The sequence below is a fragment of the Ylistrum balloti genome, unplaced genomic scaffold, assembly GCF_031769215.1.
Source record: "Ylistrum balloti isolate Yb309-2 unplaced genomic scaffold, AGI_CSIRO_Ybal_v1 Utg370590, whole genome shotgun sequence".
NCBI lineage: Eukaryota > Metazoa > Mollusca > Bivalvia > Pectinida > Pectinidae > Ylistrum > Ylistrum balloti.
Window position 1 is genome coordinate 1,844,631 of NW_026782366.1, and position 24,368 is coordinate 1,868,998.

The 24,368-nt window shown below is 34.8% G+C and overlaps 1 protein-coding gene across 1 annotated transcript in view; it reads left to right on the forward strand.

Moving 5' to 3' along the window:
- The window catches only part of LOC132556765 (mucin-2-like), an 82,672-nt gene that overhangs the window by 50,441 nt on the left and 7,863 nt on the right, over window positions 1–24,368 (forward strand). Inside the window, exons 26-49 of the mRNA XM_060221207.1 lie at window positions 401–529; window positions 782–898; window positions 1,424–1,678; window positions 1,850–1,981; window positions 3,806–3,931; window positions 4,503–4,628; window positions 6,561–6,692; window positions 7,747–7,998; window positions 8,269–8,391; window positions 9,284–9,409; window positions 10,038–10,154; window positions 10,634–10,753; window positions 11,401–11,664; window positions 12,879–13,139; window positions 13,528–13,650; window positions 13,810–14,073; window positions 15,577–15,846; window positions 16,568–16,837; window positions 17,645–17,914; window positions 18,880–19,149; window positions 21,173–21,430; window positions 22,682–22,705; window positions 23,168–23,289; window positions 24,156–24,214. Of these exons, the coding sequence (XP_060077190.1) occupies window positions 401–529; window positions 782–898; window positions 1,424–1,678; window positions 1,850–1,981; window positions 3,806–3,931; window positions 4,503–4,628; window positions 6,561–6,692; window positions 7,747–7,998; window positions 8,269–8,391; window positions 9,284–9,409; window positions 10,038–10,154; window positions 10,634–10,753; window positions 11,401–11,664; window positions 12,879–13,139; window positions 13,528–13,650; window positions 13,810–14,073; window positions 15,577–15,846; window positions 16,568–16,837; window positions 17,645–17,914; window positions 18,880–19,149; window positions 21,173–21,430; window positions 22,682–22,705; window positions 23,168–23,289; window positions 24,156–24,214 (4,210 nt within the window). The remainder of the gene's footprint in view (window positions 1–400; window positions 530–781; window positions 899–1,423; window positions 1,679–1,849; window positions 1,982–3,805; window positions 3,932–4,502; window positions 4,629–6,560; window positions 6,693–7,746; window positions 7,999–8,268; window positions 8,392–9,283; window positions 9,410–10,037; window positions 10,155–10,633; window positions 10,754–11,400; window positions 11,665–12,878; window positions 13,140–13,527; window positions 13,651–13,809; window positions 14,074–15,576; window positions 15,847–16,567; window positions 16,838–17,644; window positions 17,915–18,879; window positions 19,150–21,172; window positions 21,431–22,681; window positions 22,706–23,167; window positions 23,290–24,155; window positions 24,215–24,368) is intronic.

Here is a 24,368-nt window from a genome sequence, read left to right on the forward strand (position 1 = left end):
TAATGAAATATAATGTTAACTATTATATTTAATCATAATATATTTGATCTTTGACAAGTATTCTTTGAAAATTTCTCTTAACGTTAAAAAATAAGTATCAACATCAACTTAATTTCATTGATATAACTTGAAATGAATATACAATGGCAACAAAACCAAAATGCTTCGTTCGATTGAAAAAAAGCTTTCAACAAGATATATACAGACATCAGCTACATATGCTTGTTCGTCTGTAAGGAATTTGTTTTCCAACCACGCTTGTTATATTATTTTACAGAAATATCAATCATTTCATAATTTTGATACCTAGCTCTAAAATAGTATATAAAAGATAAGAAAACCAATGTAAATATCTCCTTATAAACCGTCTCTATATAACTTATTATTCTTTTCATTTCAGTATATAACTTATGTCAGCTTGCTAATAAGAATTGTTCTTACGCGTGCTCCAACAGTTCGGGGGCGGGGACTGTTGAATGTATATGTGAAGGTGGATATGAACTTGATACGGACCAAGTATCTTGTAAAGGTAAGATTGTCTAACCAATTTATGTATTTGGCTCTGCTGTATCTAACTCTGTCATATCAAAATGTGGGATTCTCTTGTGTGTTTGGTACAGGCTTAAATAATATTTGATAATAACATTTCGTCATGTTTTATCTTCTGAACTGAAACAAAACTCTGCGATTTGTTTATTATCCATTGCTGTCAAAACATTCAACGAAAAAGCAAGAATGAAACCATTTGGAGGACAATGATATCTGAATATTTTATTTGTAGACATTGATGAATGCGCAGGAAATATCTGTAACCAAAATTGTTCCAATACCAATGGCAGCTATGAGTGTTTATGCTTTGATGGTTTCAAACTATCCACCGACAAAGTCAGCTGTAACCGTAAGTGGTTTAGTTTCCGTATAACGTTAGAACATAGATGATTTTTATGTATGATTCATGTGCATATGAACAACATTTATACACTCTTTACACTGAATCATATGATCTCCGGATATTGTTATGAAGAGGAGCGGTAATGTTGATGAAATATTTTGAAATTTATTCAAACTGTCCACCGTAGAGTCCGGCTTGATGTACTGCACACAAGACATATTGAAATATAAAGTATATACATTGTGCTTAATATTGAACGTGGCAAAACTATTTTTTAACTGTTGTACACCACGTAAAGACAAATTTGCGAAGCGTGAAAAGCATTACCTAACGTGGAAACCCTGTTTCCATATAAAAAAAGAATAAAGAAAAAATAGCCGATAGTGTAAAAAACTGTATCCCGTACTACATCATTAATATTGCTGTCATAACATGACAGTGTTTTATATCTGTGAAATGCCTAGTCGATCCCACGACAGCATAGTGGATTATTTGTGTGTTATGTACGTTTGGTATGTCTCTTATTTCCAGCTTGTCCTTCGCTTACCTGGGGTCCCGGATGTAGTAACCAATGCAATTGTGACAATGATGGTGCTGTCGGTTGTAATCCAACTTTAGGCTGTGAATGTCTAAATGGATATGAGGGTGAAACGTGCGCTTCAGATGTCAACGAGTGTGTGGTAACTCCAGACATTTGTGGATCTGGGAAATTGTGTAGGAACATCAGAGGTTCCTATGAGTGTTACTGCCGGGATGGCTTCCAGCTTGTTAACAATACCTGTGTCGGTATGTACTCTAATTCCTAGTAAGACTTTTCACATGTTTTAGATTTTAATGGTTTTAACAAAAATCAGTTTTGGGCAAAGCTGTAATTTCTTCATTCAATTCATATGTGTTGGTTCGCCATCATAACGACGTGATTTGTGATTATATATTGTGTCTTTTCGTCTTTCCTAGATATCAAGGAATGTGATTCAGAGCAGCTGAATAATTGTTCCAGTACGACGTCAACATGTTTGGAGGGCGATGGTGGTTTTACATGTAATTGTAAACCAGGATACCAACAGGAAACGCCCTACACCTGCATTGGTAACTTCATAAACACTTAAAATCGGATAACATAGAAATAGAAATGAAGATGTACATGAACTTTCAGATCATCAAGTTTTATTTCTTTTTCTTTGGTTACATATTTTATAAAGACACCAGAGTATACATTTTCAACAATAGTGAGAATGTCAATACAGTTTCTTGTTAAACATGCAAAACTTCGCTCTTGCTCCTGTTTGAATTACGGAAAGCACACGTATTGAAAGACATATCCGTTACCAATGTCGTTATGCAGTAACAAGTTGCAGGAAAAACATCATAAAGTTATAAATTGGCATCCAAGACTGGTATCGTTGAATCCCGGCTATCAATTCTCCAGTTTTCTTTTTGTTTACTGATAAACTTTTTTTCTGAATAGTTTTGTTCTCTATATTGCTGTTAACTTGAGTTGTTCTTTTCTCTTTGAAATTGTCACCTATATTGTTTTTCGTCGCTTTTTTCCTGCGTTGTTTATAATCGTGGTTAACCATTCCCCCATGTATTATTTTTATCGCTATTCAAAACTATCTCCAGCAATATTTCCATTTATTGTTAAACATTATACTATTTATTTTCATCAATGTTAAACTCTCTCCTGTACATTTTTTAAGCTTCTCGAAAATTTAGAGGAGCATAGAAAATTTTCGGGAGAACATAAAGTCTTCTCTGTATCCGTCCGTCTTTCCATCCGACCTTTCGTGTCCGCTGCATAACTTTACCCACAGTAAAGCAAGGATCATGAAATTTGGTGTATACATTGGTCACAATAAGTCGATGTGTCGTGTACCGAATTCATGGCCCTTACGTTATTTCCCTTTGTTAAAATTATGTGTCTAGTGCATAACTTTGCTTGCATTGAAGTTAGGATTATGAAACTTTATGTATATATTGACTATACGAAGACAATGTGCAGTGTATCAATGTTAGGGCCTGCAACAGAGTTATTGCCCTTAGTTTAGATTTTGTGTCGGGGAACTACTCAGTGTGCATTTAAATAAACAATGATATCGAAATGTAACATATACATCACTTATACTAAAAACAAGGGGAAGTGAAGAAATGTGAAGACCCATGACCCTTAGCTAGAGTTATTGCATTTCTTTAATTTATGTGTCAGGATCATAGCTTTGCATGCATGAAAAACTTGATAATAAAACTTGGTGTACACATTTGTCATATTACGCAAATGTACAGTATACCGAATTCAGAGCCTGCAAACCCTTAATTACAAATACTTTTTCTACTTTTTTAAATTTCGTACCCAATTTAATGGTTTTCGGGAAGCATTCAACTGTTTCACTGATTCTCTTGTTTTTTTTCCTCTATAGTTCCCGTTTCTTAGTTGAACTCTCTCCTTTATAGTTATCAACACTATTTAATTTTTTTGTTTGATATTAGGTTTATCACTGTAAAGATTTATCGTGTTTTAATGGTTTTTTTTAGATATTCATTGTTACATATTCTACAGATTTGTTCTTTTATCACTGTTAAACTGTATTTCATATAGTTTTATTTTCATTATTATCTTTTTTAAATTTATCACTGCCGGTAAACTTTCTCGTGAATAGTTTTATTTTCATTGTTAAACTATCTTCTGTATAATTGTTGTCACTATTAAACTTTTTTTCCTGTGTAATTATTATCGCTCTTAAAATTTCACTTGTTTGGTCACTTCTGTTCAATGTGCTTTTATATAGATTTATATAACTGTTCAGCGTTCTCCTGTATTGTTTTATCACTGTTTAATGGTCTCCTTCAGTTTATATCGTTGTAAGACTTTCCACTTTATTGTTCTAATTGCTGTTTCACACACTGTTGTTTCAGATATTGACGAGTGTGCAGTTAATAGCGACACCTGCTCCCAAAACTGTAAAAATCAGGAAGGCAGTTACTATTGCCAGTGTTTTGAAGGCTTTACGTTACAAGATGACCGACGCACATGCGTAAAAGGTAAAAAACATATCTTGCATTTTAATTTATATTTAACATTTTATTGCTTTTGATATAACAGAAATTAATCTTATTGCCATCGTCTATATCTATATCACCTTACCGAATGCTATCAAAAAGGCAGGCATATGTGGTAAGATTTAAAACTTCATTTTCGAGTAGGAAATATTATTGAGAAGATTTTTATTACAGGAGTATTACTTGTTGAGTTCTGATGTTTAAACTGTACTGATATCAAGCCGTTCGTGTGCCGAGGATGTAGGCACAAATAACAGTACATGTGACGTGCGAGCGTGTTCCAGAAATTACATAATTGTATGCTTTAATGCATACGAAATTAATTGATTTTCAGACACCGATATTTAGCCATTTGGATGCAATCTCTTTTCAAGCTAGACTTTGTTAATTGATTATCACGGCACCCGTTAGTTAAAATATGGGATTTCATCGGACAAGTCGATATTATAGAACCTTCATTGATGTGCGATTCACATGTTAACTACAGTTTGAAAATGATTAAGCATAGAACAGTATAATCGTTTAATATATTCTTTCTTATTGTTTCCTGTAGTAAGAGACCCATGTATATCCATCGCCACTGCCAATTGTTCTTATGGCTGTCTCGTGGTAAATGAACAAGCTGTGTGTTATTGTGACAGTGGAAGTGAACTGGCTGCGGATTTGAAAACGTGTAACGGTGAGGACAACCTATAACATACAATTCTTTGTCTTGTCTGTTTTCTATGATGTCTTCCCATAGACTGTTGTACTGTTTCTTTTTCTTCATTTGCTGTCTTCGTCCTTGTATTCTCCTTTTTTCGTTCCCTATATATATACTCAACAAAAAAAGAAAGGTTAACACGTTTCCTTGGCGAATACCTGTAAATGAGTGAAAACAAAATTACTTTAGTGCAATATTAGAAAATGGTAATGTTTACATTACAAAATCCAAGGAGGTTACCAAAATAATTCAAGCATGAAAGTCTGTATAAGCGAAAGAGCTGCACGAGGTTTTCTGCGACTAACTTTTATCTTCGCTTGAATTTCATAAACACTCAAACTGACAACTGTTCCTGAGATCCTTAGGACTTAGAAATCACAGAATCTTTCTATCTATCAACTTTATCATTATGCCACGGCTGTCACAAGTACAGAGAGAAAGGGCTGTGGGCATGATCCAGGCTGGGGAGTCTCGCCGTCGAGTTGCACGGCATTTCAGTTGCAGTGTTAAGACAATTTGGCAGTTGGTAAGTCGTTTAAACCAAACTTGGTCAACATCCGATCGTCCCCGATGCGGCCGACCCTGTAAAACGACCGCCAGGGATAACCGTCGTATACGATTGATACACTTGCGCAATAGATTCGTAACCGCAGTAGAGACTGCAAGGACATTGTTTGGGCGTCGTGTGTCTCCCCAAACAGTCCGCAACAGGTTGAGGGCCTACGAGTTGAAAGCGTGGCGTCCCTACACTGGACCCAATTTGTTGCGACGTCACCGTAATAATCGGCGTAACTGGACCCGTGTTCACCGTCGTTGGGCCTTACGACAATGGAGCAATGTTCTGTTTTCAGATGAGTCTAGGTTTTGTCTGCAACACTGTGATGGACGGAAGGCGCAGAGTGTCGAGGCGACGAGGGGAACGTTTTGCGAACTGTTGCGTCGCAGAACGAGACCGCTTTGGCGGCGGAAGTGTAATGATTTGAGGTGGTATTTGTGGGGGACTCGTACCAGGCTTGTTGTGTTAAATGGCAATTTAACCGGCATTCGATATCGGGACGAAATTTTAAGATCAGTGGTTCTGCCATTCTTAAGAAGCCATGACGTTGGCGCCATTTTTCAACAGGATAACGCACCAGCGCATACCAGTCGCGTCAGCAGAACTTTCTTGCTGCAGAATAACGTACAGGTGTTAGATTGGCCAACTAAATCACCTGATTTGTCACCGATTGAGCATGTCTGAGACGCGTGAGAGAACGTCAAAATCAGCCGTCAAACCGCCCAAGCCTTGATCGCTGAATGGAACAGCATCTCTCCTCGAATTATCCGCCGGTTTACGAGTTCCATGCGACGACACTGCAATGCTGTTTACTTCGCAAACGGTGGGCATACCCGTTACTAATGGTGTTACCTTTGCAATTGACCCCAACGTCCTTTACAGTCGAATAAAATCAACTGAACGTATAGTTTTATAATGAACCATGACTGCAGTTTTATCAGAATTGATCAATTACATTATTCGTACATGATTGGTAAGGATTTATGAAGGGGTTAATTTATTAAACACAGAATAAAGTAGTGTTACCTTTCTTTTTTTGTTTAATATATATTTTGAAACTTACATGTAGAATACAATTGTATGACACCAATTGCCATTTAACTGATAAATTTAGTCCAATCGTTTCTTTTCCAAGCTGGTATTGCTGAAAGAGAAGAGTCGCAATTCCATTTTTTAATGTTTAGGCGTTAATTGGCAATGTCAAACGATTTAGTTCGAAAGTGGCATTTAATTTTAGACTTACCTGTGTTCTTGCGCTAAACTATACCTATCTGCCGACTTTCAGGTATTCTAGATGTCATCTCACTAATAAATTAATTATCTGCTTCATGTTTACAAATCTTATCTTGCAGACATCAACGAGTGTGACAATGCCACGTTAAATCAATGTTCTGATCCGAGCTCTTGTCAAAACACTGCTCCAGGCTATACATGTTCCTGTCAAGATGGTTTTAAGCTGTCAAACGATCTACGAACATGCCAAGGTAACTTGTGATAAAATATGCATTTTGTACAAGCAGTATAGGGTATCGCTGAATCTGCTGTTTTATATTTAGAGAAAGGGGATGTTCTTTTTTACCTTTGTAGCAACCGGAGTCACTTGAAGTAGATGCACATTATGGAGGTAACAGTACACTAAAAAAGCAAAAGCTGGAGAGTTGGAGAGATAGACTGAAAAGTCGAGAAAACTACAAGTCCTAAATAATTTGGCAGACCTTTTGACTTTCTATGATGTCACTTAAACGATAGCAGACCGAATGACATATTCTATCGGCTGCTTCATAGTTGCCTATTTGAACTATAAGAACCCTTTGTGATAAAGAAAACAGCGGACACAAATGTATGTATATGTTGAAGTGTCTTTATTGTGAAATAATTCTTTTAAAAAAGAGGATGAAAAAAATATTCCGAAAGGAACTTCAACTCTAAATGAATATACATGTATACAATTTTGATATATGAACATACAACAACAAATAACGATAATTCTATCAAAATACATTACTCTTTACAAATGAATGGTTCATAAAGTCAATATTTAATTCGTTCAAATATCACACAGTAGAAATCTTGAGTTTTCTTGATATTCAACTTATGACAGAAATTTCAGAGTCGACACTCATAGGATATTTTTGTTTTACATGTAGTCATTAGTGACCCATACTTATATAAATTCTCATTATATTAGTTTCAAACTGTACGTTTTTAAGAAAATTCTCAAAGGCTTAATACTTATGTAAATTTATTATTTTCTCTGCAAGCTGTTCTAACACGATGAATGACTGAGTTGTAATATAAGTGACTGTATGGGTCTCTTGTCTGAAATTCAAAACTGTTCTAAAACAGTACCCTAGTAATATTACTTTTTTCGGAATAAGAAACAAAAGTCTGTTTTCTGAAGTTAATCTTCGAAAACTATATTCTACATTTAAGATTGTAAATAATAGTATATCATCAAATTATATAACATTTTCGTCATTTAACAAATAGACAAATCTAATAAATCTAATACGTTATTTTTCATTCGGCTGCTTTCAGCATGCGACGAATTTCATTGGGGACCTGGTTGTATCAATGACTGTAACTGTGGCCTTGGGGTGGATACATGTTCCAGCAAGAGTGGATGCGTGTGTAAAACAGGATGGGTCGGTGATACATGTGAAGGCGATATCAATGAATGCGATACAGGAACACCATGCAGTGGTGCAAATGAAGAATGCGTCAACTCACCGGGTTCATATCGCTGTCAGTGCAAGAGTGGCTTCACCAACAGTTCGGGATCTTGTGAAGGTAACAGATTATGATTAATTCAAACTTCAGTAAGATTTTATTGAACATGTTAAGTTCTGTTTGTCTTCCATCAAATAGCGCTTTAAAAAGCCTTAAATATCAAAGACTTTATTATGAGTTTTAAAAATATGGAACTTGTATTTTCTGAGATATTATTAAATACTAACACTGCACTGGACATCTATCTTTGGGAGATTTTATTTTAGTTATACCTAATATGACGGGACTACTTCCTATTAGTTAAACATAATGAGATATTGTTCTCTTCAGATATCAATGAATGCATAGCAGGGACTGCTGGTTGTTCCCAATTATGTAACAATACTGTCGGAAGCTACGTATGCAGTTGTGGCAATGGCTTCTCCCTCCAAAATGACGGTAAAGGATGCGAAGGTATGATGCATTTCTTTTTTATGATTGCCAACACTCGCATAAGGATCACATATTATCAAGATTTCAATTTTAAAAATCGTTTTTTTTATTCTCATGGATATTTATAAAGCATGAAATTAGAATGACTGATATTGAAAAACAGTTATCTCTCAAAATCGTCTAAACTAGAAAAAAAGACCACAGAAAAAAAACCTCACAGCGAAAGAAGAATATGACCGCGTGTTCCACAAATTTAATCGTCTTTTGCTTCAGTATATTTGTTTTTAAATGATACATGTGTTAAAATCTCAAAAGTATTTCTTTTCAACAAAAAGGTATAGGTCGAGTTTGGTCTCAACGGTACTTATAATCGAATATATTTGTTTAAGTGAGATACAACTGAGAAACAGTATTTTGTTTAAGGATCTTCCCTCGGGGAAATGAGCTGATGTAGTGTGGTCAAGGGCACTACATTACTTAAAAGAACAAGTACACTCTTTATATAGTAAAATCAATCGAAAAATTCTGTTTATGCTAAGAATAAAAATCAAATAAGACAGTCAAATACAAATATCATATTCTGATAGTTGAATGCCTGACAGTGCCACATACTATTTGCGGAAGATTATGCTGGTGTTTCTATGGGCTTTGTGATTTACACAAGAGGGAATCAGTTGACAAATAAAATAAAATATGTTTAGGAGAATACAGACGTTCAAACAAATGTATAATTCAAGTTCCATGTCACGAACTAATGAACTTGATTATCCATTCCCAATCTTAAATATCTTTTTACCTTTTCTTGGTTTTCTTTTTTAAAATGTCACCATAATATCATATGTTTGCCATCGTATTTTCGTGTCGGTATAATCTTGCTATCTTAATATCATGAAAAGGCTTGTTCTCTTTGTAGACATCGATGAATGCACCACCGGAAAGTCACAATGTGGCCAGAAATGTCTTAATAACATAGGAAGCTACAGATGTTCTTGTACACCTGGCTACATCCTCGACCCTGAGTTTAGAAAACTCTGCACTCGTAAGTTGTCAAAGAGTTAGCATAATGTTGTCCATTGATAGAAAAATGATAGATACCTCTTAAACATATTGTAAAATTAATACACATGCAGAAAGTGTGTTTGAATATTTCACAGAATTTTTTTCTGGTGTAAGCAATATAACACACAAAAACTTCACACAAATGCAATCTGGTTGGGAATGTGTAATATTAATTAAGCAAATACGTGTACTTACCAACCAAAAGAAAATGTTCCATAACATGGGTACTCTGCCGAATAGTTGCACAGGCCAAATGTACCCATATGCTTTATGATCTCTCAAACAAATGAAATTTGGGACATTTATAGAATAATGGAGCTAGCGCTTCTCTTCATCTATATATTAACATTTCTTTCGTTTTCCTCAGCTCCTATCTTAATTCCCAAATTGAACCCCTTGTAATTACTGACAAGTGCTAGAAGGACAAAATAGCTCTATGATACAGTTTGGGTCTACTGTATCTAAATCTAAAAATGTATTGAAAGAGTATGCTAACTTATTATTGTTATTTTGTACAATGTTTTCTATGTGAAACCTGCTGTAGCGTGTGTCATGGTAGAGACAAAATTGATTATGGCATAAAACATGAAACGAATTTGTTACTACAGCAAGAGAAAACTGTACCGCCAATGCGACGTGTACTCAGATCTGTGCCGTGGTCAACGGAACAGACGTCTGCTCATGTGAAAATGGCTACGAACTTAAAGACAACTTCAACTGCACTAGTAAGTCTTGCTTTGTTTACTTTTATTTACTTCTGGTTATTTAACGAAAATTCCTTTTATAATTATATATGCATATGTTACGATGCAAGCTGACTTTCACTTATCATAGTGTGTGGTTTTGGAATTTTACGTAATGAAATGAATTTCTATGAGATATTAAATTGTGAATCTTTGGCATTACATAATGTCTTTGATAAAAAACGTTTGGTTTATTTTTTGAATGCATTAAAAGAAAGATAATTGGAAACACACGGATGTTTATAAATCGAAATTGCTTTACCAACCTCTGAAATTAGTAGAACTTAAGTATGTCTGTCATTTACCCTGGACGATTAAATTGATAATCTAAAATTTACTGGACATGTACATAAAAGGAAGTCAACTAAATTGTTTTCGTTTTATTTAGTCTTTACTTCTACTCATAAAAACGTGCATACCTAGGTAAATTTGAAAACTATAAATCGATAATCTCTTTTCAGATATCGATGAATGCAGTGTTTCAAAACCTTGCCAGCAAAACTGTAATGACACGACCCCTGGTTACACCTGTTCATGTAACGATGGATACAAACTGGACGTTGACGAAGTATCCTGCACTGGTAAATTTAATTATTGCAACAATTCCTCAAGTAAACAAAACGGAAGATAACATTCGTTTAGAATATCTCAGTCAGGGTTGTTCCAATCATGAACCCATATGGTGTCTCTCCGGGTATTATGTGGTGTTGACATACCTCTTTTAATACCAATACAATCTAGAAAACTTCGGTATAATTTTTTGTCTTCGTTGTGAAATTCATTGTGATACAAACAGATATATTTAATTAAAGCATCGTTCCCAACTCCTTTGGGAAGGTTTACTTATATCGGAGTTTTACGCATATTGTTTTCAACACAATTTTAACAATGCAGCCGTTAATGTTTTATGTGTATGTTTTGATTGAAATTGAATATTCATCTTTTTTTATTTCTATTATTGTTATTGATAGTGACATACTCTGTTACCATCGACGTCCGGTTGACATAATTGTTTTTTCGTAAATTTCTCTCACATAACGTTGATTTTTTTCATACCTTGACATTACACTTAGGATATGAAAAAAATGGTAAAACAGAGCAATGACAACTTTAAACAGTTTCTGAAACTTCTTGTTTATAACCCTATTAATTACTTACATTTGTAAGTATAATTTGTTTAGAAGGCACAGTTAGACATTTACTTTTAATCACCATTACTTTTCTTTAGAATGTACCGAAGGAACATATGGAAAAGAATGTGCAACTCGGTGCTCATGTATTACTACTAATGACAACACAAACAGTTGTAACAAGGTCAATGGTACATGTACGTGCAACAGTGGCTGGAAAGGATCCAACTGTGAAACAAACATCAACGAATGTGACAACCCATCAATTTGCCCTGCTTTCTCGGATTGTCAAGACACAAATGGAAGCTATATATGTAACTGCCATCCTGGCTACGTGTTGGACGCATCAGGCACTTGTGTTGGTATGTGATTAAGGAAATAATAAATATTGTAGCACAATCGTTTTTCATAATGTTCAAAATCATGTTTATTACACAAAAATATCACAAGTGCGCAAATATACTAGCGGAAAAAGAAACTGCATGTGTAAAATGTTCATGTATATTCTTAATTAAAGCTTGAAACTTTACACAAGTAAGTTGTGTATGCCTTCTCGTCATTTAGACTTGTCAGTGTACGTTCTTTTTCGGCCAGCACTCAATTGCAAACACGTTTGTAGCCTAAACCTATTTAAAAACATAGTGTAAATTAACAAAGCCAGCGTAAGGATGGAAAAGTCTTTGAAACGTTATACCAGGTTGAAGAAATGAAAGAGATGCATTGGGAGAGTGAGTCCCTCTACGTCTATGACGACTATACCACCTGTTCTCCAACAATATGATCGTGTAGCACATTTAGCCTGGTGTAGACAACACATATATTTCACGCAGCAGGACTGGGCACGTGGTCTTCTCATGGATGAATCCAGGTTTCCTCTCGGCAGCAGCGACGGTCGTTCTATAGTGTAGCATCGAGTTGGTGAACGTTTCCATGACAGTTATGTGATTCAACTCGGTGGAGGGAATGTCATGGTGGGGGTCTCATTCCGTGGCAAAACAGGTGTTGCGGTTTTGGACGGCACACCTACAGGCATAAGATACCGTGACGAAATCATCAGGCCTCACGTCCTTCCATTTGTGCAGCAATATGACGTCATGGTACAACAGGATAGTGCTCGTCCGCACGTCGCGCGGGCCGCCACTGTCTTCTATGACAGTTTTATAGAACACGTGTAGGATGAGATACAGCGTCGCTTACGCCGCCTCCAAAATCAGCCGTTGACGCTACCTGTTGGTGTCTTATATACCTCCTTACTTTTAGCGTAGTACACCCATGCACAGTTTCTTTCATCCGCTAGTGTATATCCACTGGCTCACATTTAAAAATGCCATTTAGATACCAATCAACATTTATCTAAACGTTTCTGCTACTAATAGCTATTGTTATAATCGAGCAAATTTAATATTTAACTCTACAGTTTAATATCGCATTCACTTTTTTACATGCTAGAACTTTAATTTACGAAGAAGAAAAATATACGTTACATCTGACGAATATAATTACTGTAAAACACATAAAATCAAATCTCTGTAATGTTTTATATGTAAATTTAGATATACAATTGGTTTCCTTCCAGTTTGTGACAAGCGGTCATTTGGAATACAATGCCAAAGTCCATGTACCTGTGTGTTTGACAATACCATATCCTGTAACCACACCAATGGTAATTGTACTTGTTCTCCTGGCTGGAGAGGTGACAACTGTGATCTTGACATCAACGAATGTAACGTAGACCCTAATGTATGTGGTGCAAATGCAAACTGCACAGATACACCTGGGTCATACTCGTGTACATGTAACAACGGTTATGCTAAGGATGAGAGCGGCATATGTCAGAGTAAGTGATACAATATCAAAACTTTTTGTTCTTCGTGGACATTTAAATAGAAATGATGTTGATCAATTAATTAATTTGTCTCGGTTTTCCTTCAGAGTATATGAAATGTCGTTTTTGGCGGAACAATAAAAAGAAGATATAACAAGCATTCAAAATTGTATTGAAACGTGCTATCAGAATGCGTATCGTTTACTAAACCTGTCATGCGTAATCAAAATTATAATTCGAAATCAAAACAGCTTATATGTTCATGAAAATAAAATTTTATTTAAAAATATAGAAAAATTATGGATTATTGTTATCAATACTTAAATGATACGTTTCAATGCTTTACCAGAGGATGAAGGTTATAATCTTAAACCACTTTCTAATTTTTCAAATTTTTCAGACATAGACGAATGTACCAGAGGTGACGATAACTGTATAGCAGAAGCAGACTGTATCGACACTCCCGGAAGTTTCAATTGTACATGTAAAATAGGTTACTCTGGAGATGGGTCAGTTTGCAACGGTAAGACTCTTCAGTATAAAGAACCATGGCAATATATGTAATTTAGTAAAAGACCAAAATAAAACTGAATCGCACATTTGATGGGTTGCATTGTTCCAACATCAACAATTTGACGCTGATAATAACTTAAGTTAATGAATTTCATTCATGTTAATGCAGCTTGCACTGGATTTACGTATGGCACCCAGTGTGGAAGCCCGTGTGGCTGTAACCAAACAAACTCGCTGAACTGTAACACACGAACTGGAACATGTAACTGCAAAACTGGATGGACAGGAGACAGCTGCACAGTTGACATTAATGAGTGTAATAGTACAGTAACCCCTGCTAACTGTGCTGCGGAAGCTGACTGCCAGAACATTGACGGATCTTTCACTTGTGAATGTAGAGTTGGCTACAGTGGCGATGGGATAACATGCACAGGTAAGGCATTTGGATGGTCTTGTTATTCATCAAAGAACTATTGATGGTATCTGCCATGATAGTTAAGAGAACTACTGTATTGTAAACGATATTTGGTTGATACACAAGTTTCCAAATCAGGACAATTTAACGTTTTCCTGCACTTTAAGATATAAAAAAACTTGCATAAAATGTAGAATTAGTATATTATTATCTATTTTGGTCGAGGAAATTTGAATGGTTCTGAAGCAAACTACGTTCAGAATCATCTGTAATTATCTGGAATGGGAATATACGTACATCGCTGATTTGTTTGAAAAGAAACGCAAAACACCGGTCTGCTGTTCAAACGCGAACGGCCAGTTAAGATATATTTTAATTAACAACGAAATATCACATTTCCTGCTGACGGTACATCCAGAATCGCGACCGAACTAGAATGTGATGGTACTGAAGTTGGTATATTTTCTTTGGTGTTGCCAGCAGATTGAGATATCTATCTACATTGCAGCAATATAGTATACCTCTGAAAATCGACCTGTGAGGAAAACAAAGCGCAACGGGCAACCATATCTTTACATTAGTATCATTTGGTTTCATAATACTCGTTACCGAATCATCCTTCAGACTTTCAGACAAGCTACCTTAACAATTACTATATTTAAGCTTAGCATTTGTTGGTTCTTACGGCAACGTCAAGCTAGATAGAATAACATATGAAGGGTTCACATGACGTTGACGGCACTATTTAGAGCTATGAAAGTATGGGAGTATGGAAGAAACTATATATGAAGAATGTGGCAAACATACCTTCTGTTTTGAAATCAAGACGTATTTCAGACGTAACATTTCAATTCGGTTTGTTATCCGAGTTTGTTTCCCTTAATCATTTACTGTTGTTTTGGAAGCTGTAATCTCACATCCTTATCATCACTGTTACAACAGGAAACACTGAAATGCACATAAGGGTTAAATACTTTTAACTTTTAAATACTGTTTAAATACGTCAGTTTACATGTATATGTAAGTTTGGTACGTTGGTTGTATCATAATTAATGTCAATTTTAACTGAAGATAAATTATATCGTGGATATATGAGTTCGTGAAAAGATCACGAAAATTGATATTTTTTGGACTACATGTAGCTTCAGAGGAAAGCAATTCGTCTGATTTATTCTTCATTAGCATAAGGCTACTGGGGATAACTTATTCCAGTGCATTAGAAAATACTGACGAGATCATTACGAAATATAGGGAAATACACTACCGAATGATACAAAACAATATGATATACTAACCATTGTAACTCAACAGCTTATAACAATGATACATATCTTTTGTGGTTACAAAGACCTGTAGTTAACTGTTATTTATAGTTTCCTATCATCTTTTCGGTGTGCTTGCTTACTATCTTTTTGCAACGCTCTTGTTTCTGCTTCGTAAATACATTAATTCATTGTTCGCATGTTTTCTTACTTGCCTTTTTAGATTGTATAATTAGATGCTCACATTTTCTCTGTATAGCATGTCCTGCTTTCCTATACGGCACAAATTGTTCATCTGATTGTGCATGTGACCAGACCAACACAGCCTCTTGTGATCCTGTGACGGGTACATGCACGTGTAACGCTGGATGGACCGGCGCCTCATGTTCCTCTGATATAAATGAGTGTACAAGTAATTCAGTACAACACAATTGTTCGTCAGTTACATCGACTTGTAAAAATACTGACGGGGGTTTTGTCTGTATCTGTAACGATGGTCACTATACTACTGACGGATATGAGTGTCAAGGTAAAACGTGTTTAATTTCTCCTGTCATTTTTATCGAGTTGCAGATAAACTTTTTACCCATCAAATTATGTTATTCTATTGGTTTCATTTCATACCTTCTTCGTTATGAATTTGTGGTCTCCCCCATAACCTTTAATTACAAGACCATATTTCCTCCGTAAAATATTGAAACCACGAACTACAGAGACGACTTCATAGATTGCTCTTTGCAAAGAGGATCTTAATTTGTCGGAAAGTTACTGCGCGATCTGTACAAGTCAGGTCTTTCCTAAGATAGAGATAAAGCGTCTTTACTCACAGAAATCAAACGGTATCGATTTGCTATGATGATAAATGAAATATCGTTCTTTTGTACTTGTCCTTCAAGTCGACCATCAAAAATTTCAGTTCATGGGATCCCGGAGATGTTTAACGAGTCACTCAGTCATTGCACATTTGGACTTCTAGAAAAAAATTATCTTAAATATTTTCTCCTTAATTTATCTTTTCTACATTGCAGTATATCACTTAACTGTATATGTCCACTTATTTTTTAGATAATTTTTTTACTTCTTAAAACTAACAACATATTGGAGTTTTTTTTATCTAATTTTGCTCTGTTTTTGCAAAATATGCAACAATGCCTTGTTAAGTTGTTTGCTTGCTTTTCATTCAAATTAGTATTCTTTTTACTGTTCTTGCTTTATGTTTATGATAAGCAGCTTGATTTTACTATATATAGCATGTCCTGCTTTCCAATACGGCACGAACTGTTCATCTGATTGTGCATGTGACCAGACCAACACAGCCTCTTGTGATCCTGTGACGGGTACATGCACGTGTAACCCTGGATGGACCGGCGCCACATGCTCCTCTGATATAAATGAGTGTACAAGTAATTCAGTACAACACAATTGTTCGTCAGTTACATCGACCTGTCAAAATACTGACGGGGGTTTTGTCTGTATCTGTAACGATGGTCACTATACTACTGACGGATATGAGTGTCAAGGTAGATATGTGTGATTTGTCCTTACTGTTTCAGATTGTTTGTTTCTTGAACATAAAAATATTATACCCTTTCGAATTCCCTTATTTAATCCTAGTGTCGATTCATAGCATGATTTCATCTGCTGAGATTTTCGTGGCCATCACGCAAGGTTAACGATTAAAGGTCACATTTAGCCAGTTAAAAATCTTCGATGAAGATGATCTTATTTGAATTGGCCATTAGGGATCAACTGTCAAACGTGCCAATTTTCAAAACAAAAAGACAAGGGCGTTGTGGACTAAATCTATGCGAGTCCCCTGTTTTTTTATCGTTTTTATGTAGAGATACAGAGAAGCAGTTCATTATAGAAAACAAACAAGGATTGTTAGGCTGATAAAAAGATATCGTTCCTTCGCACGTCGTCTAGAAATCGGCCCTCAAACTTAACAGGTAGTCACTTATCTATTTAATTATCTAGGATAATTGCACTAGGAAAATTGTTATTAATACAATTTTGTTGAATGTTTTACACCGAGTATGTCAAAATATTAACTTATACTTGAAGGGTATCTTCTCTTGTCTTATGCAAACAACATAGTTTCACGTATCAGTTTGCTTGATAATGAAGCCGAATCCTGTTGCTTTATTTTATTCCTGTTTTGCTTCTTTAAAAATGTACTCAAGTTCTAGTAATTACTAACTACGCATTTGTAGTATGCTTGCCTTTTAGATCGCTTTCTTGCTTACATACTTGCATTCAAATAAGTATGTTTTTATTCTTGCTGCTTTTGCAATGTATAGTAAGCGATTAATGTTTTCTCTGTATAGCATGTCCTGCTTTCCAATACGGCACGAACTGTTCATCCTATTGTACATGTGACCAGACCAACACAGCCTCTTGTGATCCTGTGACGGGTACATGTACATGTAACGCTGGATGGACCGGCGCCACATGCTCCTCTGATATAAATGAGTGTACAAGTAATTCAGTACAACACAATTGTTCGTCAGTTACATCGACCTGTCAAAATACTGACGGGGGTTTTGTCTGTATCTGTAACGATGGTCACTATACCACTGATGGATATATATGCCAAGGTAAATCATATGACTTATCCTATACTTTTTGTACTTTTGGTCAGATAAATTTCAGTCTGAATGTAACCAAATTATTTCTTTATTATTGAAATTCTGAATTCCGCTTTTTAATACTAGGGTCGTTACTCCCCTTATCTCAATGAAGCATATCATCACATTGAAGGAAATAAATAATTGTCATTATATAGGTATTGTCAGCTACAGATTGATCATGTCATTAGACTCCGTTGAATAGATGTTCAGTAATCAATTTGAGCCTCCGTCATTGTTCGCGTAGTTCGTATTTTACACACGTTTGGTGTACCAATTTATTACACGAGTCATTCAACAGATTTAATTTGTATTTATACTTTACACAACTACGGCATAATCTACATCTATTGTTATAGTTGGGTAGGTGATTATCAGTCAAGTGTAAAAAGTTATGGTCACACTTGGTCATTCGATAAACAAAATGTCTTTTTGTGCAAAATTCCTCATGAACACAGATCGATTCTTATTTGCTTTTCATGGAACTACGTTACCCTATGATATCGGGGTATATTTAGTCGTCAACAACCAAAGCCTACACTTGACTATTTTCGAATAAAAACGATTAGGGCGTTGTGGAACAAATTGATGTTAGTCACCATTAACTTATTTTATTTCTTTCAGAGATAATAATGTGTTGTGTAGATTAGTTTTTATTAATTTATTTTTCTTTCATTGTAGTACTTTGTATATCAATAAACCTCATGCTTACTCACACTTTAGATTAAATATTGGAGTATATGTTTCTCTCTTTTTGTACTGCATAAACACGCTCAAGCTCATTAATTTTCAGTTTGCTTGTTTGATATAATGCAAAAATAAACTAGCTTGCTTTAATTACTTCCTTGCTTTACTGTGTACTTAATTTAACATTAGTATGCTGTTGTTACTAGCTTGCTAGACTGTATTCAGAGCATGACTTTTTCTCTGTATAGCATGTCCTGCTTTCCAATACGGCACGAACTGTTCATCCAATTGTGAATGTGATCAGACTAACACAGCCACCTGTGATCCTGTGACGGGTACATGCACATGTAACCCTGGATGGACCGGCGCCACATGCTCCTCTGATATAAATGAGTGTACAAGTAATTCAGTACAACACAATTGTTCGTCAGTTACATCAACCTGTCAAAATACTGACGGGGGTTTTGTCTGTGTCTGTAGGGAAGGCTTCTTTGCCACTGACAGATATGTTTGTCAAGGTAATCACATAATATCACCCTTGTGTCTCTTTCAATGCACTAATACATTCATTCAAAATATCTTTTTGAACTTTGAGATGATATGAATCAGTGTTACCTTTATGATAGTTTCTCCCTTACTGATAATAGATTTCAGTGTCTTTCTATACTATTCAAATGACCGTCTATGTCATTCAGTGATTTGATAGAATAATATTTCAGCATTTATGGGTTCAATTATATACCACACCCTTAAGAAATAAAATGCACCTTTTAATCAGTCACAAATGCAATACAAATAAATTTAAGTCCAGTGTTCGGTGTGTGAAGACACATGTTTGGATAAGGTATGTGTTATATAATTTTGAATACAGATTTGGATAAGGTGTGTGATATATAATCATGAAGACACAGGTTTAGATAAGGTGTGTGGTATATACCTGTGAAGACACAGGTTTAGATAAGGTGTGTGGTATATAACTGTAAAGACACAGGTTAAGATAAGGTGTGTGATATATAATCATGAAGACACAGGTTTAGATAAGTTGTGTGATATATAACCGTGACGACGCAACCGAGCATATAACTGAATCTGGGAAATTGTCTAAAATTCAAGTAAATTATTTCTAGCTTGTTTTTTAAAGTGGTTAAACTGTTGATATCCTTAAACTTATGAGGTAAAATAGTCTAATCTTTGATACTGGATGTAAGAAAGTGGTACTAGTAAAACACGTTATAATGTTTTTTGGCACTAAAAGGTTGTTATCACAGGTATATCTTTTCTATGTGACTACTTCTTACTAAAGATACACGGCTGAATAAGTAGTCAAGGACTTCTTCATGAAAACATTTAAAATCATAAATAGCCTTCTAAATTTAAAATATTTATCGGTTAACATTCCATCGTAATATTTCAAACATGTCTTAGGAAGGCATATGAAATGCTACATTAGGTATTATTCTACACAGTACTACAATAAATAAAGTATGGGAACATACAAGCCTTCCAAAATCTTAATAGTCCTTCCACGCAACAGGCCTAATCTTTGTCATATTTTGCCCAAAATAGATGAAATATGATCTGGTCATATCAAAGAATTATCAATAGCAACACAAAATAATTTATTCCTTACAATCTTTTTCAGAGATTCACTAAACAAGATAATATCTAAAGTTAAACAGTTTTTACCTTGTTTCTGTTTCGAAACTATACACTTTTTCTTTCTTTTTTCATTTACAATCACCTTATTTTCAACACATGCATGAACATTGTTTAAATAAGTTTGTATTTTGCATCTGATATTACTTACTGATTTGCAAGTAGCAAATAAAGTAGAGTTGTCTATATATATCTATATCAGCCTTCACATTTAATGACAGAACGTTTATGAAAGCTAAAAAACATCATAGGACCTAATAAAGATCCTTGCGGGTCACCATGAGAAACTTTACATGTATTTGACATGTGACCAGCCATGGAAACTAAATAGGTCCTATTGTCAAAATAAAACTGGAACAATAAGGAATTCTTGTGAATTTTGTAAGGAGGGTTTCTCAAGGAAAAAAAAGAGCATGTTTCTCTAAAAATTTGGAGAGGATAGGTAAGACCGATATTGGTCTATGATTTTCAATATCAGACTATTTTCATTTTCATGAAGATGGTAATTTGTGTCGCTTTTTGTTGTGTATGGAATTTACCTGTCTGTAAACTAACATTCATTATGTAGGTAAGAGATAGTGCTATTTCAGTGAGAGCAATTTTCAACAGTTTAGTACTAATAAGACTGATCCGAACTTGCGTATCCTCAGCGTTACTGGGATGCATATTGTGATATTTGACATTGTTGTCTTAGATAGGTTAAAACACTGATGATTTTATAGCTGTCTAAAGTACAGGGGAAAACAAATAGGGTAATATTCTTTTTAGAAAAATTATTTTTCAACATTAGAAAATATCATTTCTTTCCTGAACTATTTAAAACAATAATGCCTTTGAGGAGACTTCAGATTATATTTTTGAAATATTTACATTTTCTATTTACAGAATGTCCTGCATTCGAATATGGCACGAACTGTTCTTCGGCCTGTACGTGCGTTACTGCGAATACTGAGAGCTGTGACAGAGTCACCGGTACTTGTGCATGTAAAACCGGATGGAATGATACAAATTGCGATAACAATATAAATGAGTGTCTAGATCTCTCGCTCAACAACTGTACCTCATTGCAGAGGTGTGTCGACACCAACGGTTCATTTGAATGCCTATGCTTACACGGAACATTGAGCTCAGGAACATGTCTGGGTATGTATCAGCAATGTCCAGTATTTCATATGTGTATGTATCAGCAATGTCCAGTATTTCATATGTGTATGTATCAGCAATGTTCAGTATTTCATATGTGTATGTATCAGCAATGTCCAGTATTTCATATGTGTATGTATCAGCAATGTCCAGTATTTCATACATGCCAAAATCTAAGAAAACTTTTTCTAAAATGTTTGGTATTACGTACAGAGGAAACGTTGTCAAATTGATGGTTGATTTGTTTTCGTTAATACACAATTCTCTAATTATTTGTGTATTAAGTTTAAGGAAACATCTCTCTCTTAATGGAGCTGATTTATTTGAATGTGCAGTATGAATATGCGTATATGTTACATGTATATTGTCTAGGTATGTGCCAAGGTTATTGTTATAATAGTATTATAAGCACTGAGCGAGTTCGTATTTCTTTTCAAAAACATGTTTGGTAATACCATTACAAGATAACTGGAGTATCATATGTATTACTTTAAAGGGATTAAATGGTTAGATTTGGTCATTTTTCTCGTACGTTTGATTTCGAGCAAGTATTGTAATACTTACAATTGAATTCTTCACAAAACTTTAACACTCTCTGAGAGAAATTGATATCAGCATCAAACAAACGGTAGTCGGCACTCGCTGTTTTGATCATCACATTACCTTTCGGAGCCTCGTTTCAAACCGCCGTTTTGATATGATTTCTTACCATGTATATTGATGTTATTAACCAAAACTTAGTCTGTCAGTCATGTTTCAATTCTTACTTTGTAAAATGACCTATTGTTTCACTCTATACGCGTGATAGAGCGAAATAGATTAATTTGAATAAATATGATTCTAAACTCGCATGCCCATTCTTTACATTCTCCGAATGATAGTGATGTGAATTATTGCTAGGTCGCTCCCATTTCGCAAACTTTTAAAATATCGTAATTAACAAAGGTACATAATTTTTAACAGATATTCAAATGTTATAATGGTTTCTATCAGTTGTGAAATTCATATCTAACCATTTAGTCACTTTAATACCATATTAAAATCTGGCATAAGTTTTAAACATGTATGTTCCATTTCATACCGGTACCAATAATCAAATTCGTAGACGTCAAGTTAGATAATAATTTAAAGTAAAGAATATACTTATGAACTGCAGAGTAATGTTCAATAAAGTGTGTTAATGCCTGATAACCAGTTATCTATACAGTTACACTACGTACAGTTTATTAATAGATGTCATTTGATTTTCAGAACCAACAACAACATTAGCTCCAAGTAAGTATAAAGCACTGTCAATGTCTATATTCATAAGTCTGGTATGCGTTTAATGTACGCGAAAGTTAATTCGATGTCATTTAATGAAATCAGGTCGGTTGTTAAAAAGCTTCAATGCTGGATAGTTGAACACATGTACAGCGAAGGATAATAATGGATGTCACTTACTGAAAATGTTAATGATATATCAAATATTAACCATATACTTGAGAATGATGTATCCATGTCTTATTTTCAAAATAAAAACGCAGAGAAAGAATACTACCTAGCTCTGAAAAAGAAAACTACATTGCTATGGAAAAGAATATTACATAGCACTAAAAATGATACAGTATAGCTCTGGAAAGAATACTTCATAGCTCTTAAAAGAAGATTACATAGTTGTGAAAAAAAATATCACATAGTTCTGATAAAGAATCCAACGTACTCTAAATTACAAATATTTGAATCATTATATTCCAGGTTCTACACAATTCCTGATCTACTTAGTATTTACTCTGGAAGTGAACATATCCAGCGACGTGGACTTAACAAATCCAGGAGATCAGGGCTATATCAATTTTGTCAGCAATGTTACAGTTGCTGTAAGTTGTTTTATAGCAATAGGACATCTAGTTATTTTCATCTGTAGACTGTAAAAATAACATGCTTTTATAACCTAATATGACAAGTAAAAATTTACTTTAATAATTATATGTTACAATGGGCATATGAGTATATATGGCACCTAGTAATTAAGCTTTATAAATATTTGTGACAACTAGAATGTGTAAGTGATTAACATCTGTAGAAACATAACGAATGCTGCAAGTAATTAACCCCTGTAGAAACATGACGAATGCTGTAAGTAATCAACATCAGTAGAAACATGACGAATGCTGTAAGTAATCAACATCAGTAGAAACATGACGAATGCTGTAAGTAATCAACATCAGTAGAAACATGACGAATGCTGTAAGTAATCAACATCAGTAGAAACATGACGAATGCTGTAAGTAATCAACATCAGTAGAAACATGACGAATGCTGTAAGTAATCAACATCAGTAGAAACATGACGAATGCTGTAAGTAATCAACATCAGTAGAAACATGACGAATGCTGTAAGTAATCAACATCAGTAGAAACATGACGAATGCTGTAAGTAATCAACATCAGTAAAAACATGACGAATGCTGTAAGTAGTCAACATCAGTAAAAACATGACGAATGCTGTAAGTAGTCAACATCAGTAAAAACATGACGAATGCTGTAAGTAATCAACATCAGTAGAAACATGACGAATGCTGTAAGTAATCAACATCAGTAGAAACATGACGAATGCTGTAATTAGCCTCTAATGCATTGACCGGCTGCCTCCAGATGTTTGATTCAGTTTATAACACAAAATAATGCTAATTTTTCTTATGCGCTACTTTCAGTGTATGACAACATAATATCTTTATTTTTAGTTGCAAGACTTATATGGAAACCTAACGGGATTCATTGCAGTCGTAGTTACGTCAGTTGCGTAAGTAGAACCTTAAAACAAACTTTTAGAGAGGGTGAGTGAGAGTCAGATTGCACATCTACTTGGTATTGTAATGCATATGAGATAAAAATCACATATTCAAATATATTAATCGGTCGACGTTTATTTGGAATTCATAGCTTCTGATTAATAT